General features: G+C 41.4%; 1 protein-coding gene across 1 annotated transcript in view; it reads right to left on the bottom strand.

Annotated features, from left to right (window-relative positions):
* LOC114656393 (receptor tyrosine-protein kinase erbB-4-like) overlaps positions 1-15,702 on the bottom strand; it is an 833,421-nt gene that overhangs the window by 198,971 nt on the left and 618,748 nt on the right. Inside the window, 4 exon segments of the mRNA XM_051930298.1 lie at positions 100-190; positions 7,649-7,722; positions 11,652-11,778; positions 12,244-12,357. Of these exon segments, the coding sequence (XP_051786258.1) occupies positions 100-190; positions 7,649-7,722; positions 11,652-11,778; positions 12,244-12,357 (406 nt within the window).

Genomic DNA, 15,702 nt, shown 5'->3' on the forward strand with positions numbered 1-15,702 from the left:
TGCTTTCAGCACTCAATCAATTACCGAGCGCGTTCATCTCCTACTGAGCTTAGTAAACTTTATTCAGAACGGCCAGGCTGTCATCTGTTTGAAAGTCACCTGTAGAGAACTCGGCCTCCTATGGTCGCCAGGTTGGAGAATACACTGAAATCGGACATGTTTTTCGGCCAGGACTGGATGTTCAGATACCCTGCAAAATACAAAAAATGGGGTCAGACAGACAATTGTAGTTGAACTTAACACATCAGTCATACAGGCTGGGACGATGATGGACTGAGAATTCCAGTTTTAAGAAATTCTGCTGATGTGTGTTTTCATTTCCTTAAACCAGTTTCTTTACTTAACCTCATTACGATTACTGGGCAGACACGTTTAACCAAGGTGACGTACAACATTTCAGATACAGTTAGCTACGTTTCTTTTGCTTTGCCAATTGGAGCACAGCCATGTGAGGTGACCTGCTCGTGGTCACACATGGTGTTAGTAGTGGGATTTGAACACACAATCCCAACATTTGAAGTAAACTCTTAAGCACTGTGCCACGCTACCTATGAAACAGGAAAGGTTCTTCAGGCATCAAAATGGTAAAGAGACGGCTGGGGGCCAACAACAAAGATTCAACATGTCCAAATAAAAAGTGGGGTGGCTGAGCAAAGAAATTACAAGCCCCTTTCTCAAGATGGTCCCACTCCGGCTTCTCATATGACTCTTGTAAAACTTCTCTTTTGTTTTGCTAGTAAAAGCTCTTTTCAGGATGGAATCTCACATTTCTTATCTCCTAAATATTTCTCTTTTAACAAAATGTACAGACTTTCAGCTTTTTTAAACTGCTAAGAACCTCCTAGATTTACCAAATAAATCACCAAAAAAATTTCAACAGCCTGAATAATAAAATTACTGAACGTAATAGACAAATAGAATATTCCAAATAGATAAATATGCCATAAATGTGATGTGTTTATCAGAAAAGTATTAAATTGGAGCCACCAAGAAGAAGTTTAATCTAAGAATTTGACGTAGACTAGTGTCACATGAGTGCGCACTGGGGACAGCTTAAGGGCTCTAGTGACTGTAATTCCTTGTTGCTGCAGGGGATGGCGCTGTGTGATAATGTCCTTTCTCCTCCTCCCTCTGCAGATGAGAAGATCAATGGCTGTACCACCACTGACGTCCGGCCTCCTGGACCCGCCTCATTCTGCCAGAAGGAGTTAAGACTGGAAGATGTGCCATCTTGAGTTAGTTTGAATGAGAAACTGCATCTGAGGAGAGGGCTCCGCAATTATATGGGGTCACCAGGGTGGTGCGTATATGACAGATAGATAGATAGATAGATAGATAGATAGATAGATAGATAGATAGATAGATAGATAGATAGATAGATAGATAGATAGATAGATAGATAGATAGACATGAAAGGCACTATATAAGAGACAGACAGACAGACAGACAGACAGACAGACAGACAGATAGATAGATAGATAGATAGATAGATAGATAGATAGATAGATAGATAGATAGATAGACATGAAAGGCACTATACAAGAGACAGACAGACAGACAGACAGACAGACAGACAGACAGACAGACAGACAGACAGACAGATAGATAGATAGATAGATAGATAGATAGATAGATAGATAGAAAAGGCACTAGATAGATAGATAGATAGATAGATAGATAGATAGATAGATAGATAGATAGATAGATAGATAGATATGAAAGGCACTATATAAGAGACAGACAGACAGATAGACAGACATGAAAGGCACTATATAACAGACAGACAGACAGACAGATAGATAGATATGAAAGGCACTATACAAGAGACAGACAGACAGACAGACAGAGAGACAAGGCACTATATAAGAGACAGACAGACAGACAGACAGACAGACAGACAGACAGACAGATAGATAGATAGATAGATAGATAGATAGACATGAAAGGCACTATACAAGATACAGACAGACAGACAGACAGACAGACAGACAGACAGACAGACAGACAGACAGACAGATAGATAGATAGATAGATAGATAGACAGACATGAAAGGCACTATACAAGATACAGACAGACAGACAGACAGACAGACAGACAGATAGATAGATAGATAGGAAAGGCACTATATGATAGATAGATAGATAGATAGATAGATAGATAGATAGATAGATAGATAGATAGATAGATAGATAGATAGATAGATAAGCTTTCTAGATGAGTTGACCAAGTGCTCTGAGGGCCCTTTCTAGCCTTTGGGTCCTAAGCACCAGTACACCTACAGTATATCGGGGTCCCTACCCCTTTATTACATATACACAGGATGAAGGGCTGGGGTAAAATTGGTCCTAAATCACCTTCTCCCTCTTCTCCGCAGAACACAGGGTGAGCCTTGGGACAGGCCATAACGTCATTTCCAGTAACTTGTACTTTTTTGTTTTTCAAACCTCTGTCAGTTTATCCTAGATCATCTGTCATGTCTCAGTCAGGGTTCCTGCCCTGGTTGGGGTTCAATTTCATGTTTTTCTTTTCTAATTTGTTAATTTTTGATATATTATTTATGTTATTCAAGTGCACCCTTCTTTCTTTCTGGTTTCTTCTTTGTTATGTTCCATGTATGTTGTGGGTGGAGCCACCTGCCAATCATCGCCATGAACCGCCCTCTGCTCTATAAAAGGGGAGGGTCTCCCGCAGTTCCTGACGGTTCATTTCGAATGTGCTGAGGTGCGGTGACTTTACTTCTGTTAATTGTTATTTCTTTCCATTATTGTATCTCTCGATTTTTGATCTTTTGCTCTGTTTTTTGAACTTGCCTTGGATTTCTGTGCTAGGACTTCATTAGACTTTCATTGCCTTTGCTTCAGGAAGCCTCTCTTGACTTTTGTGCTCCACAGAACTTCTTTTTGTTACTGGGCGTGGTGTTGAGAATAAATTCTTTATTTTATAAAGATACTGAAAGTTGTCGCGGTTGTCTGTGCCTACTAAGTACTTTAATTATAGTATTGTATTTCTGAGGTGGTCATGATAGATTGGCCATCGAGGATTACTTGTGTTCTGTTTTGTGTCTTGTATTTACCCCATTTTTTGACGCCCACGGCACACCCAACATATCTTTAAGGGGGTCTCTCTATGAGTTGCCTTTCTTGAGTTTTTTTTTTCCCCGACAAGTTTTATTTTCAGGGATTCTTGTTGACCCCTTAAGAAGTCAAGGCTGTAGGGCTGTCAAACAAACAGGGCCTGTTCAAGGCATTCCTTACGTGATAGTGGCACTATAATGAATTGTTGTTGTTGTGAGACCTCATTACTAGCCGGGGTATGATGGTGATATCTTCCTCTAGTGGACAATTTTTGGAAGGGCTTTTGAAATTTTTAGGATTTAGTGCTTTGGCACGCTCAGTCCACGACACCTTTGTACCATTTCAGGTTATTCACTGGACTTGAACTGCTTACATTTCAATAAAAACTTGAAAAATATGGGTGTCCTAAAACCTTTGATTGTTAGTATAAATATGTACACACGTATAACATACAAAACACACACGTGCGCACACACAGGGCTCCGAGTGGTCTCTTATCCCATGATTCAGCCCTGCTTGTGCCCGTTATTCAAGTGCTGCTCCGCACATGCACTACGGTATTTTTTTCTTTTATAGAAGACTGGCTGGGGGCCATGTTGTGATGGCTTTGGAATAAAACATTACCTCCTGGAGACTTCAAAGCGTCCAGTTGGAAAGATTTCCACATTTTTTTTTTTCGCTGCCTGGGATTAGATCAATGGTGCCTGTTATATCAATTTGAACACCCCTCGCAGTGTGACCATTAGTGTTCAGATGTCTACTGACATGTGAGCTTGACATGCTAACTTCTCATGTGTTTCCAGATCTGCTCCTTCTTTCCAGACATCACCAGAAGCTATAAAGAGTCACGTGAACTCAAGCCTTGGGTGTCATGGTGGTAAAAGGGTGTAGGACCCTTCCTTTGAAATGACAATTAACAGGAATTGGGAGAAGAAAGTTTTATTTTTTTTCTTCACTGGGATGTATTCCCAAGTGCCGGTAGTGAAGAGGTGGGCAGGTGAGAGGGGCACTGTAACAGCCGAATCAATAAATCAATCAGTCCATTTATTAAATGGCACTCCTCGCAAGACACTTTATGCAGCAAACCAGAGTACAATTTCGAGTGCCAAGCTAAACCGTGAAATCAGCCAGAGCAAGGGCATTTACAAGAAAATGAAGTTTGAAGGATGGGTTAGTGGCCTGGTGGTTAGCATTTGTGCCTCATAGCTGCACAGCCTTGGGTTCAAGGGTATGCAGGGTTCGGCCAACTCACTTACTCCTTACTCCTAACCTGACTGGGAAGACCTGAGAAAGTGGAAGAATAAACCAAAATGGCACAAGGAAAGGCTGATAAGAGACATGACGAGAACAGGCAGTGGCCAGGCTGGAACTGGGACACCGGGAGAGCTGCCGCCCTCTGACCCTTCAAACTTTGCTTTCTTGTGATTTCATATTTTACTTTAAACACTTTTCATTTGGACGTTTGTTTGCTCTGTAAAGACCCTTGTGTTGATGTAATCTGTGAAGGGTCCTGTATGATTGACTGATTGGTGGAGATATCGCAGTGGCTCACTAATCTGGCCCTCCATTACGGCACTAACGAAATTCCCAAATATGTGAAAAAATAGTTATGATAGTAGCATTAAATCCTGTGAATTCATGCCATCAGTATCCTGGTACAGCCATACAGGGAGCTGTTTAAGGCAAGGAAGACAGAATATTCGAGATAATCTAATTCAACTCAGTAATCGTGGCGCTGGAGAGGGGAGACCTGCTGCATGTTGATCAGCACATGACAGAATTTCACACAACTCTCTGTTATCTAATTTAGATTATTCAGTGGAAGTCAGGGACAATCCTAGAGCACAAAGTGGGAAACAACCTCAGATGGGCACCAGGCACACACTCACTTACACCTGACAAACTTAGAATTGCCAACTAACTTGAAATGTGGGAGGAAAGACAAAGAATGTAAAGAAAATCCCACATAAACACAGGAAGAACATGTCAACTCCACACAGAGAGTGGCCAGACTGGGACTGGGACTGGGACTGGGACATGTGGTTTGAGAGGCACAGCTTTGATCCACATGCCACCCTGTTTGTAGCAAACACCTCAAGGCGCTTTATTTCTGGGGCATGCAGGGAGTCGCCTTTGCTTTTTACTGTCCCGTGTCTAAACTACTGAGGTGCTTTTTCGAAGCTGAAGCACAACTTCCTGACAGACCGATAAATAACCTGCTCAAAAAATGAAAGGAACGCTTTGAGAACACATCAGATCTCAATGGGAGAAGCGTATCCTGCTGGCTATCTCTACTGATATGGACTGATATGGTGATGTGTGAGGAACAAAAGGACGGACATGAAAATGATCAACCGACAGAGGGACAAAGGGAAAAAATGATGCGGCAGGCTGGCAGGTGAGTCCATTTTGCCAAAATTTCATTGCCGCAACTCCAAATCGTACTCAGTAGTTTGTATGCACCCCCCCATGCCTTACAACGTCCTAAAGGGATGACAGATGGTGTCCTGGGGGATCTCTTTCCAGATCTGGACCAGGGCATCACTGAGCTCCTGGACAGGCTGAGGTGTTGGATGGACCCAAACATAATGTCCCATCCAGAGGTGTTCTATTGGATTGAGGTCAGGTGAGTGAGTTGGGGGGTGTCAATGGTATCAATTCCTTCATCCTCTCACCACATGAGGGTGGGCATTGATGTGCACCAGGAGGAACCCAGGAGCCACTGCACCAGCATCGGGTCTGACAATGGGGCCAAGGATTTCATCCCGATACCTAATGGCAGTCAAGGTGTCGTTGTCTAGCCTGTAGAGGTCTGTGCGTCCCTCAATGGATATGCCTCCCCAGATTGACCATAATAATAATAATAATTCTTTGCATTTATATAGCGCTGTGACTGTCATTGACCCCCCACCAAACCGGTCATGCTGAACGATGTAACAGCTAGCATAACGTTCTCCACGGCTTCTCCAGACCCTTTTATGTCTGTCACATGTGCCCAGGGTGAACCTGCTCTCATCTGTGAAAAGCACAGGGTGCCGGAGGTGGACCTGCCAATTTTGGTATTCTATGGCAAATGCCAATTGAGCTCCATGGTGTCGGGCGGGCATTGAGTACAGGGCCCACTAGAGGACGTCGGGCGCTTAGGCCACCCTCATGAAGTCTGTTTCTGATTGTTCGGTCAGAGACATTCACACCAGTGGCCTGCCTGCTGGAGGTCATTTTGTAGGCTCTGGCAGTGCTCATTCTGTTCCTCTTTGCCCAAAGGAGCAGATAGCAGTGGGTCCTGCTGATGGGTTAAGGACCTTCTACGAGGGGCCCTGTCCGCCTCTCCTTGAGTAACTGCCTGTCTGTCACCTGGAATCTCCTCCATGCCCTTGAGACTGTGCTGGGAGACACAGCAAACCTTCTGGCAATGCCAAGTATTGATGTGCCATCCTGGAGAAGTTGGACTACCTGTGCCACCTCTGTAGGGTCCAGGTATGGCCTCATACTACCAGTAGTGACGCTGACCGTAGCCAAATGCAAAACGAGTGACAAAACAGATGAGGAGGGAAAAATGTCAGTGGCCTCCCTTCACCTGTTAAACCATTCATTCCTGTTCTGGGGGTCGTCTCATTGTTACCCCTCTAGTGCACCAAAGCAGCTGAAACTGATGAACAAGCCCCTCTGCTACTTAACTGACCAGATCAATAGCCCACAAGTGTCACTGACTTGATGCTATACTCAGATTAAGAAGTGCACCTTTAATTTTTTTGAGCAATTTATAAAAAGGTAATAAACTAGATAGATAGATAGATAGATAGATAGATAGATAGATAGATAGATAGATAGATAGATAGATAGATAGATAGATAGATAGATATGAAAAGCACTGTCTGTCTGTCTGTTATATAGTGCTTTTCATATCTATCTATCTAAGAGACAGATAGACAGACAGATATGAAAAGCACTATATAACAGACAGACAGACAGACAGACAGGACAGACAGACAGACAGGACAGACAGGACAGACAGACAGGACAGGACAGGACAGGAGAGGACAGGGAACTGTGAGGTGCTGTATTAACCAGTATGCCACCCTGAATGTATTATTCAGTAAGTGCTACCAATTTATCGTTTTACTGCCTAGGCACCTTTACACGGACAGAACCTTCTCAAGATGCTTTCCTTATGAAGCGTTCCATTTGCTAGACAGAGAACAGGTGCTGTATAAGATGTCACGATCTTCAGAAAGGACCATCTTAAAGCTGCACTCTCATCATTTATGGCTTCATGCTGTGTTGTTGTTGCACCTTCTTTTCTGGTCTTTCCTTTTTATTAATGGTGGCTGCACTGAAGGCCCTTTTTAGTCTTTTTGGGGCCCCTTATCCTTATACCTATTTGCCCCACACTTATCTTACTGTTATATCCAAAACAGTCCTGTTGCAGGTCCCCCTACTGACCACAGTGGTCACTTAGGTCACTAATGCCAGAGGTGAGGAGAACAGCAGCAAACAACACACCGCAGCTCTTCTTTTCTTTTCATTTTTTACATTTGATTTGTCTTTTCATTATATAATCTTACATGCTCACCTGTAATCTCCCGAACAGTCCGAAACACATTTAGTTTTTCTGGATCCAGGGCCTCAATATTATGATAGGCATCCCTATGGATTGCAGAGAGAGAAAAAAGAACAAAAAAAGGCAAAGTGTGAGTGTGACTGCTAGAGAAGGAGGTTTAGATTATACAGCCCGGTTTGCTGGCTCAGCTGTTACAAAAACAGTCTTCTGGGATTGAAATGTTGAAAGAAAATCCATTTCATACCTGCTGACCAAATAGCCACACAAATGGAAACCTTGGATTGGATTTCCAGCCACATCGTAACGTCCAAGTATAATGTCTTTATGGTGTAACATCAAGAGTAGGCTGTGGTAACCTCAATGGGCCTCATGAATGTCCTGGTTCTGTGCTGAGACCGAGTCACAAAGACACTAAGGCTATCCCAGTATCATATCAAGTCAGAATTGGCTCTGAATGAAACATCAAACAGTGTCAGAGTATAATCTGGATGTGTTTGAATGAGGAAAGAAATTTGGAAAAGCTTCGGAGAACATGCAGCTATCACATAGAAGGTATCTCAGCTTTGGCCACACATCCGTACTGCTCTAAACTGGCTTCCCATGAGTATATGTGGGTGTGGACATGAGAGTCTGTACAGCACAGCACTCCAGGTGAAGGCGGGGGTGATGGCACTGGGGGTGCAAAGCAAGAACAGCCAATGTGCCCAGGTGGTATGTCATGGTGCCAAATCTCACTGTGTGTGTGCAGCACGTCTCTGGCTTTTTAATTTTTTTTATGCTTTCCTGTTGACGCCTCAGCAGCTCGGTGTGGTGTCACTGATTAACATTCTATTCACAGGTTTTAAACTCCGTATGAACAAGTCCATTAGTATTGAAAAACAGGATCATCATTGTCTCTTGAAAATGTACCATGATGGATTGGTGGAAAAAAAAATCGTCAAAGTCACCTGCACGACAGCAGAATAAACGGCAGAAATACGCACTCCATCAGCTTAGCATGATGCCAATTAACAGACTGATTAACCAAACCTGTAAGCACAAAATACCTACTGGCATATTCGATACCCATACCCTACTCCCCTGCTATTGACCCATTCCAAGAACTTTTGGGTCACCTCTCTTGGGAGCTTCTTCAGGGCTCTTGCTTTATGAGCTGTGAACAGGAAAGACCCAGGAAGACAGTCTGACACACTCATTACAATTACTCATTACCATTTCTTCCCTGTATACTTCTAGAGTGGAGGAAGACATCAAGGAAGCACTATGATGTCACTTCCGCCTGTCTCCAAGAGGATCCACCACCTTCTGATCCAGAAAAGCAGTGGAACCGTTTGTGATGCGCCATTTGTTGGAATGACAAATTTGGAATAACAAATGCAAGGCATTTTATTAATACAGATGTTTGTGATGTGCCATCTTTTGAAATGAAAAAATGCGATGCACTTTAGTACTACAAAAGTTTCTGACGCACCACCTGTTGGAATAACAGAGACATAGTAACCGGATAGATGCACAAATACACAAACTCCCTTTTACTAGCTGTGCTATCTGTCCATGATGGGTTGAAATCATCAACGTAGACCTCGGCGTTAACATTTGCAGTGCACCATGCAATGTGCATATCTCTGATATGTGCCATGGGATTCACAAAAACAGTGTTAATGCTTGTGATGCGCCATCTGTTGGAATGAAAGATGCAAACAATTTTTTCTACTAAAAACGTTCACGACACACAATCCAGTTGGAATGCCAATAGCAATGCAGTTTATTACTAAAAATGTTTGTGATGGGCCATCTATTGGAATGACAGAGACACAGTAACCGGACAGACGCTCAAATACACAAACACCCTTTTACTAGCTGTGCTATCTGTCCATGATGGGTTGAAATCTAAGTAATCAACGTAGACCTCGGCGTTAACATTTGCAGCGCACCATGCAATAACATCAATAACAACATTTATTTATATAGCACATTGTCATACAAAAAGTAGCTCAAACTGCTTTACATAATGAAGAAAAGAAAAATAACAGACAAAATAAGAAATTAAAATAAGACAACAGAGATGCATATCTCTGATATATGCCATGGGATTCACAAACAAGCCCTGTTAATGTTTGTGATGCGCCATCTGTTGGAAGGACAGATGCAAACAATTTTTTCTACTAAAAATGTTCATGACGCACAATTCAGTTGGAATGCCAATAGCAATGCATTTTATTACTAAACATGTTTGTGATAGGTCACCTATTGGAATGACAGAGACATAGCAACTGGATGGACACGCAGACACCTCCTATTATGAAGGTGGATATTTAGAGTTTAGAGGATTGCCTTAAAATCTGCATCAGTTAACTAGGCAATGCTATACCGTCTTCAACACAAATGTGCCACCCTTTGGATTTTAGAGGGTCTGAAAAGTATATGAGTCCATTTTAGTGGAGCAGGAACCTGGTCACTGCCAGGCACACTGACTAGTGAAAGGATGCCAATGGCCACGAGAGGGAGTAGCATCCAGGTGTGTCTGGGGCAAATGCACTGATTTGTAGTCTTGGAAAAAAGTGAGCCCTGGATGGGTCTTCACCCTGAGGGCACAGTTATGAGAAAAAAAAATCTAAAGTCAGGTTGGGGGGATCGGGTAATGGGAGAGCTTTAGTGTGGTACCATACCCCACCAGATAAGCAAAGGTTCAATATACTCAGTCTGAGGGGGTTTGTCTTCTTTTGTCATGTACCTTGTGTCCTCCCTGTACATACCCCTTCCTGTAGTCTTGTTATTTTCTGCAAAGGTGTCATTTGTGTTTGTTTTGTTCCTCCGTTGTGTGCTTACGAGTGCCTAGGGCTGTCATGAGGGTCCTCTCCAATCACAGCATGCAAATGCTCCTAAGTGAGCGGGTATGATGTGGACCCCTGGGCTGCAGTTATTGTTGACACGCAATTCCAAGAATGCTCCTTGTGCGGGGGTCTCGACTGACAGCCCACAAATTGCATTTGTGGTACTTTAGTGCAGTCTCAACAGTTCCACTGGTGTTCAGTTAGTCAAGAGGTTGGGGGGTTGGGGGATTTGCGGCAGGCCTGAATTTAGATGCTAATCTGGAAGCTAAATTAAAGAAAAAAAAAGGAACAAAACCTAGCAGCCCCCGGGGGAGCTTGGCATGCAATTCTAAGCACGACTGGTGAAATGGGGGTCAGACCTCCCCCTCACCTCACACCACCACTACTATGCTCTGGGCGCCTGGCTGGCCATGAGGTGAAATGAATTCTGACAATCTAACTCTAAATGTCCAGGACACTGGGCTGCAGGTGCAAACCACAAGCAAATTAACAGCCTTCCCCCTGGGGAAGCGGCATCTACAGCAGGGCTGTAAACCATAAAGAGCGGCTGGCGCGCACGCTTAGGCCCCAACGGCGCTCATTCCCTCCAGCAGCCATAATTAGGTGGCGAGAAGGCAGTAAGCAGGCTTCTGTGCACTGGATGAAGAGAACTGCCTTCAGACGGTGAACGTCCTGGAGAAGAGGAATTGGGACGGTTTTTATTTTGCCCCCTGAAAGGTCTTTACTTATACAAAAGGTAAAGGGGTACTAAGGCACGGGGAGACTGAGAGGGAGATGGGTGGTTGGAAAGATAAAATGGAAGTAAGAATGTAGCTCATGCAAATCAGCTGTGTGGCAGTTGAGAAAGTCATAAAAAGGCATTATGGGAAGACTTCCTCGTGTAAACATTTAGTCTCTCTTGAAGCCGGTCTGTCGTACCATCATCCTTTAAAAGATCCACCATTGTCACACCCAGCCTGCCTGGATGACCATTGTCCCAACCTAATGAGGTGTTTCAAGAGGCCAGTCAAGGATTTCATATGCTCTTCACTGCCCAAAGAACTAGACCCATTACAGTTGGCAGACCACTCCAGTAGACCAACAGATGATGCCACCACCCAGATCTTACATACAGCACTGGCCCACTTGGACAACTTGAACATTATGTGTGATTTATAGATGATAAGGAATAGAGCTCTGACCCTTCAATGCCAGTGATGAGAAAGACGAGGTTCCCGTTGATCTTTGTGCAGTTGACAAACTTGTCGATGTTGCTGGAATCTACAGTTTGGGCAGACTGTAAGGAGCCCGTCCCGATGCCATCACATGCTGTGAAGGAGAAAAGAGAAAAAGAACTTTAATAATGCATTCAGGCATTCCAATCTATAAAGATTTTTAGTGTAATATTTCATTTAAGCAGGGACTCACACATACGTATATGGGTTGTGGGACGGACACCATAGTGTCCAGCGACAGAGGAAAGGCACACAGACACAGAGAGAGGGACAGGGCACAGGAGCTTCAGTCCATAATGAAGCAGCAGCACTAAACGCTGTGCCGCCCTCACCCCACCAGCTTTATGTTGCCCACACTTTGTGAATCTGTCATTCACGTGCACACCCATCAGTCATTCACTCACTAAACAGCACCAGTAAATGTGGACAGTACTAAACGGATATTGTGTGACGTTAAACTGAATGAATGACAAACCACTGGGTAACTGAACAAAATGTGGACTGCTCTTATGGACTCCAGAAAGACAAAGATGTCAGTTCAAGGAGAAGAGCTGCATACCTTTGGGACAGATGTCTGTGCAGGGCTTACACATCTTGATGCCCTTCTCTTCCACTTCCATTTTATTGCTTGGACAGGCACGAACGCAAGAGCTCATATCCACTACAAAATTATCTGTAAAAATGAAAATAAGATTTATTAATACCATTATCCTTATAGGGTCTTCTCTATCTCTTTACTGCATAGTGTCTTTGCCAACTACCTGCTGTATCTATCTACTATCTTTACTATCTGGATATTTACTATTAACGGTCTTCTTGCTATGACTTACTATACAGTGCCTTTATAATCTACATATTTACTACATAGTACCTTTACTATCTGTATATTTACAATATAGTGTCTAAGTAATAGTGTATTATATAGTGCCTTACCTATTTACTAAATGATATATTTGTACCTAGACATTAACAATTTACTACGTTCCACTTATGATTTACAATATAAAACCTTCCTTAATGATTTATTTACTATCTGGCATCTATCTTGAGATTTACTACACAGCACCTTTCCTATCTACATATTTACTTGTCACTTTTTTCTGCCGATGATTCACTATATAGGACCTTGCCTTGCTATCTATTTTCCCTATCTGCATATTTACTATCTTAGGGGCCAGTGATTTATTATATAGGTTTTTTCTATCTAAATATTTACTACATGGGTCCACCTAGTAATTTACTATGCATTGCCTTTTTCCTTGTACTATATAGCGTCTTTCCCAGCTACTTATCTATGTAGTGTCTTTCCTATCTAGATGTATACTATTTACTGTCTTCTTGCTATGACTTACTATATAGTGCCTTTGCTATCTACACAGTAATTACATTTTATCCAAGTAGGGATTTACTACATAGTACCGGTCTCAAGTACATGTTTACTATTTAGTGCCTATCAATGATGCACTATATAGCGCCTTACCTATCCATCTATTTATTACATGGTACCTTTCCTATCTAGAGATTTACAATTTGCTATGTCCCATTTGTAAATTATTATATACAGTACATAAAGCCATTCTTATCTGTCTGCCATCTATGTAAACATTCACTCTGTAGTGCCTTTTCTACCTACATATTTATTATTAACAATTTTCAGTCTATGATTCACTATAAAGCACTGTCCCTAGCTAAAAATGTGCTACATACTATTTTCCTATCTAAATATTTACAATTTAGTGTTATAATTTAGTAATTTATTATATACTGTCTTTTCTATCTAAATATTTACTACATAGGTCCATCTACTAATTATCTAGAGTATATAGTGTCTTATCTCTCTATCTATGGATTTATTAGCCGAGACCTGTCCTATCTACAAACAGCGCCTTCAGAAAGTCTTCAGGTCCCTTCCCTGTTGCAGCCTTATGCTGAAATTATTTAATTTCGTTTTTCCATCATCAAGCAGCACTCAATACCCTGAACGACACGGAGAAAACAGGATTTTAGGAATTTTTGCATTTTTATTAAACATAAGAAACAGAAATATTACCGTATCACACCCTTTGCTCAGTACTCAGTCACTTAATCACTTTTGTCACTGGTTATGGCCTTGGCACTTCTTACTACATAATGACCATTTCATGGTTTTCTTTATAGTGCCAGCCCTATCTACACTTTTACTAGATGGTGCCCATCAAATCACTTAAAATTAGCTGTGTAAGCACATGCTGTGAAAAGCCCAGGGTCCTAGAAACTACTGAAATCGTCAGAAAAAAAATTGAAATGTAGAGATGTCAGGTAATTGAAAGGAACTACTCTGGGTGTCTCTCTCCTAGGAAGATTTGTTTTGCCGATGTACTCGCCTCGAATCTGCAGCTAGCAACTTTGTCTTCCATCTGAGGTTTCGTTGTCCTGATGTGCTCGCCTTGCTTGTGTACTAGCGGTGGGAGGAAAAGCAAAAGGAATATCGTTTTGTTGATGTGTTCACCTCGCTATATTAGTGGCTAAGCGAGTTTGTCTTTCTTCAGAGGTTTTGTTTTGCTGACCTGCTCACCTCGCTTGTGTTATTAGCGGCTAAGCGAGTTTCACTCCACCCCAACTCCACCGCTCACTTCCCGGCCGGACAGAAACACACACTTCCATACGTAGACGTTTATATAGAAGATCTTTTTGCTACTGATCACCTTATGAATATTTAACTAGCTAGTATCTACCTATTCATTTATTAAATAGTGTATTTCCTGACTGTTTACTGTGAAGTATCTGTCTATTACTGGGGTTTTCAAACTCGGTCCTGGGGACCCCCTGTGGCTGCAGGTTTTTGCTCCAACCAGCTTCTGTTTTTAATTGGACTCCTGGGCTAATTAAGTGAACTGTTATTTCCTAGATTCAGTGTTTTGGGAACAATATAGGAATTAAAAAACTAAGTTGGGTAAAAAAATATCAAAAAGTCATTTTTTTCCTTTCCTTTTAACAATATTTTCATCTTGATTTTCATTCTACATTTCTAGGTGTTCAAAATTGTTTAATTAATCCATTATTTAGGAATTAGTGGGTCTGACGCTAAAGTAGTTGCAGCCTTTCATGATTCTGTGTTGTTTGTCTGCTCTGCTTGTGATAAGATACAACCAAGGGGGGAAACTGCACAGTGGAAGGGGAAAATATAATGAAATCAACAAAAGAGAGTTAAGCATTAAAATCGATAGCAAAACTAGCACTTCTAAATGTCTTATAGATGTAAAAATCATGCTGCTATGCTTTTCTGAACGTAGAGTAAGAGAAGAGGAAAAATACCAGCTAATTAATAAATGAGACTAGCGTTAGCAAGTGTTGTCACTGATTAAGAATCTGGCTGGAGCAAAAACCTGCAGCCTGCTATAGTGCTTTCATCTATCAATCTCTCTCAATTAATAATATAGTGTCTTTCATATCTATCTATCTATCTATCTATCTATCTATCTATCTATCTATCTATCTATCTATTATATTGTGTCTTTCACTCTATCTCTATTAATCATATAGTATCTTTCATATCTATCTATCTATTATATTGTGTCTTTCACTCTATCTCTATTAATCATATAGTGTCTATCTATCTATCTATCTATCTATCTATCTATCTATCTATCTATCTATCTATCTATCTATCTATTATATTGTGTCTTTCACTCTATCTATCTCTATTAATCATATAGTGTCTTTCATATCTATCTATCTACCTATCTTACCTACTATACTAAACTAATTAATCAATTAGATATATTTAGTGAAAACTGGGCTGTAAATGATGGTTTATGTTCCATGGAAAATGAATGTCTGGTACTAAAGTATGAGCAGGAAAACTTTGCTTTTAAATGTTGTTTAATTTTGGCTGTTAAGTTGACTGCAATTATGTTATGATTATTAATAAAGGTCTGTTTAAAATTTTTTATATATCTATCTATCTCTATTAATCATATAGTGTTTTTCATATCTATCTATCTATCATATAGTGTCTGTCTATCCATCTATCTATCTA

Source organism: Erpetoichthys calabaricus, chromosome 8 (assembly GCF_900747795.2).
Source record: "Erpetoichthys calabaricus chromosome 8, fErpCal1.3, whole genome shotgun sequence".
Lineage (NCBI taxonomy): Eukaryota > Metazoa > Chordata > Cladistia > Polypteriformes > Polypteridae > Erpetoichthys > Erpetoichthys calabaricus.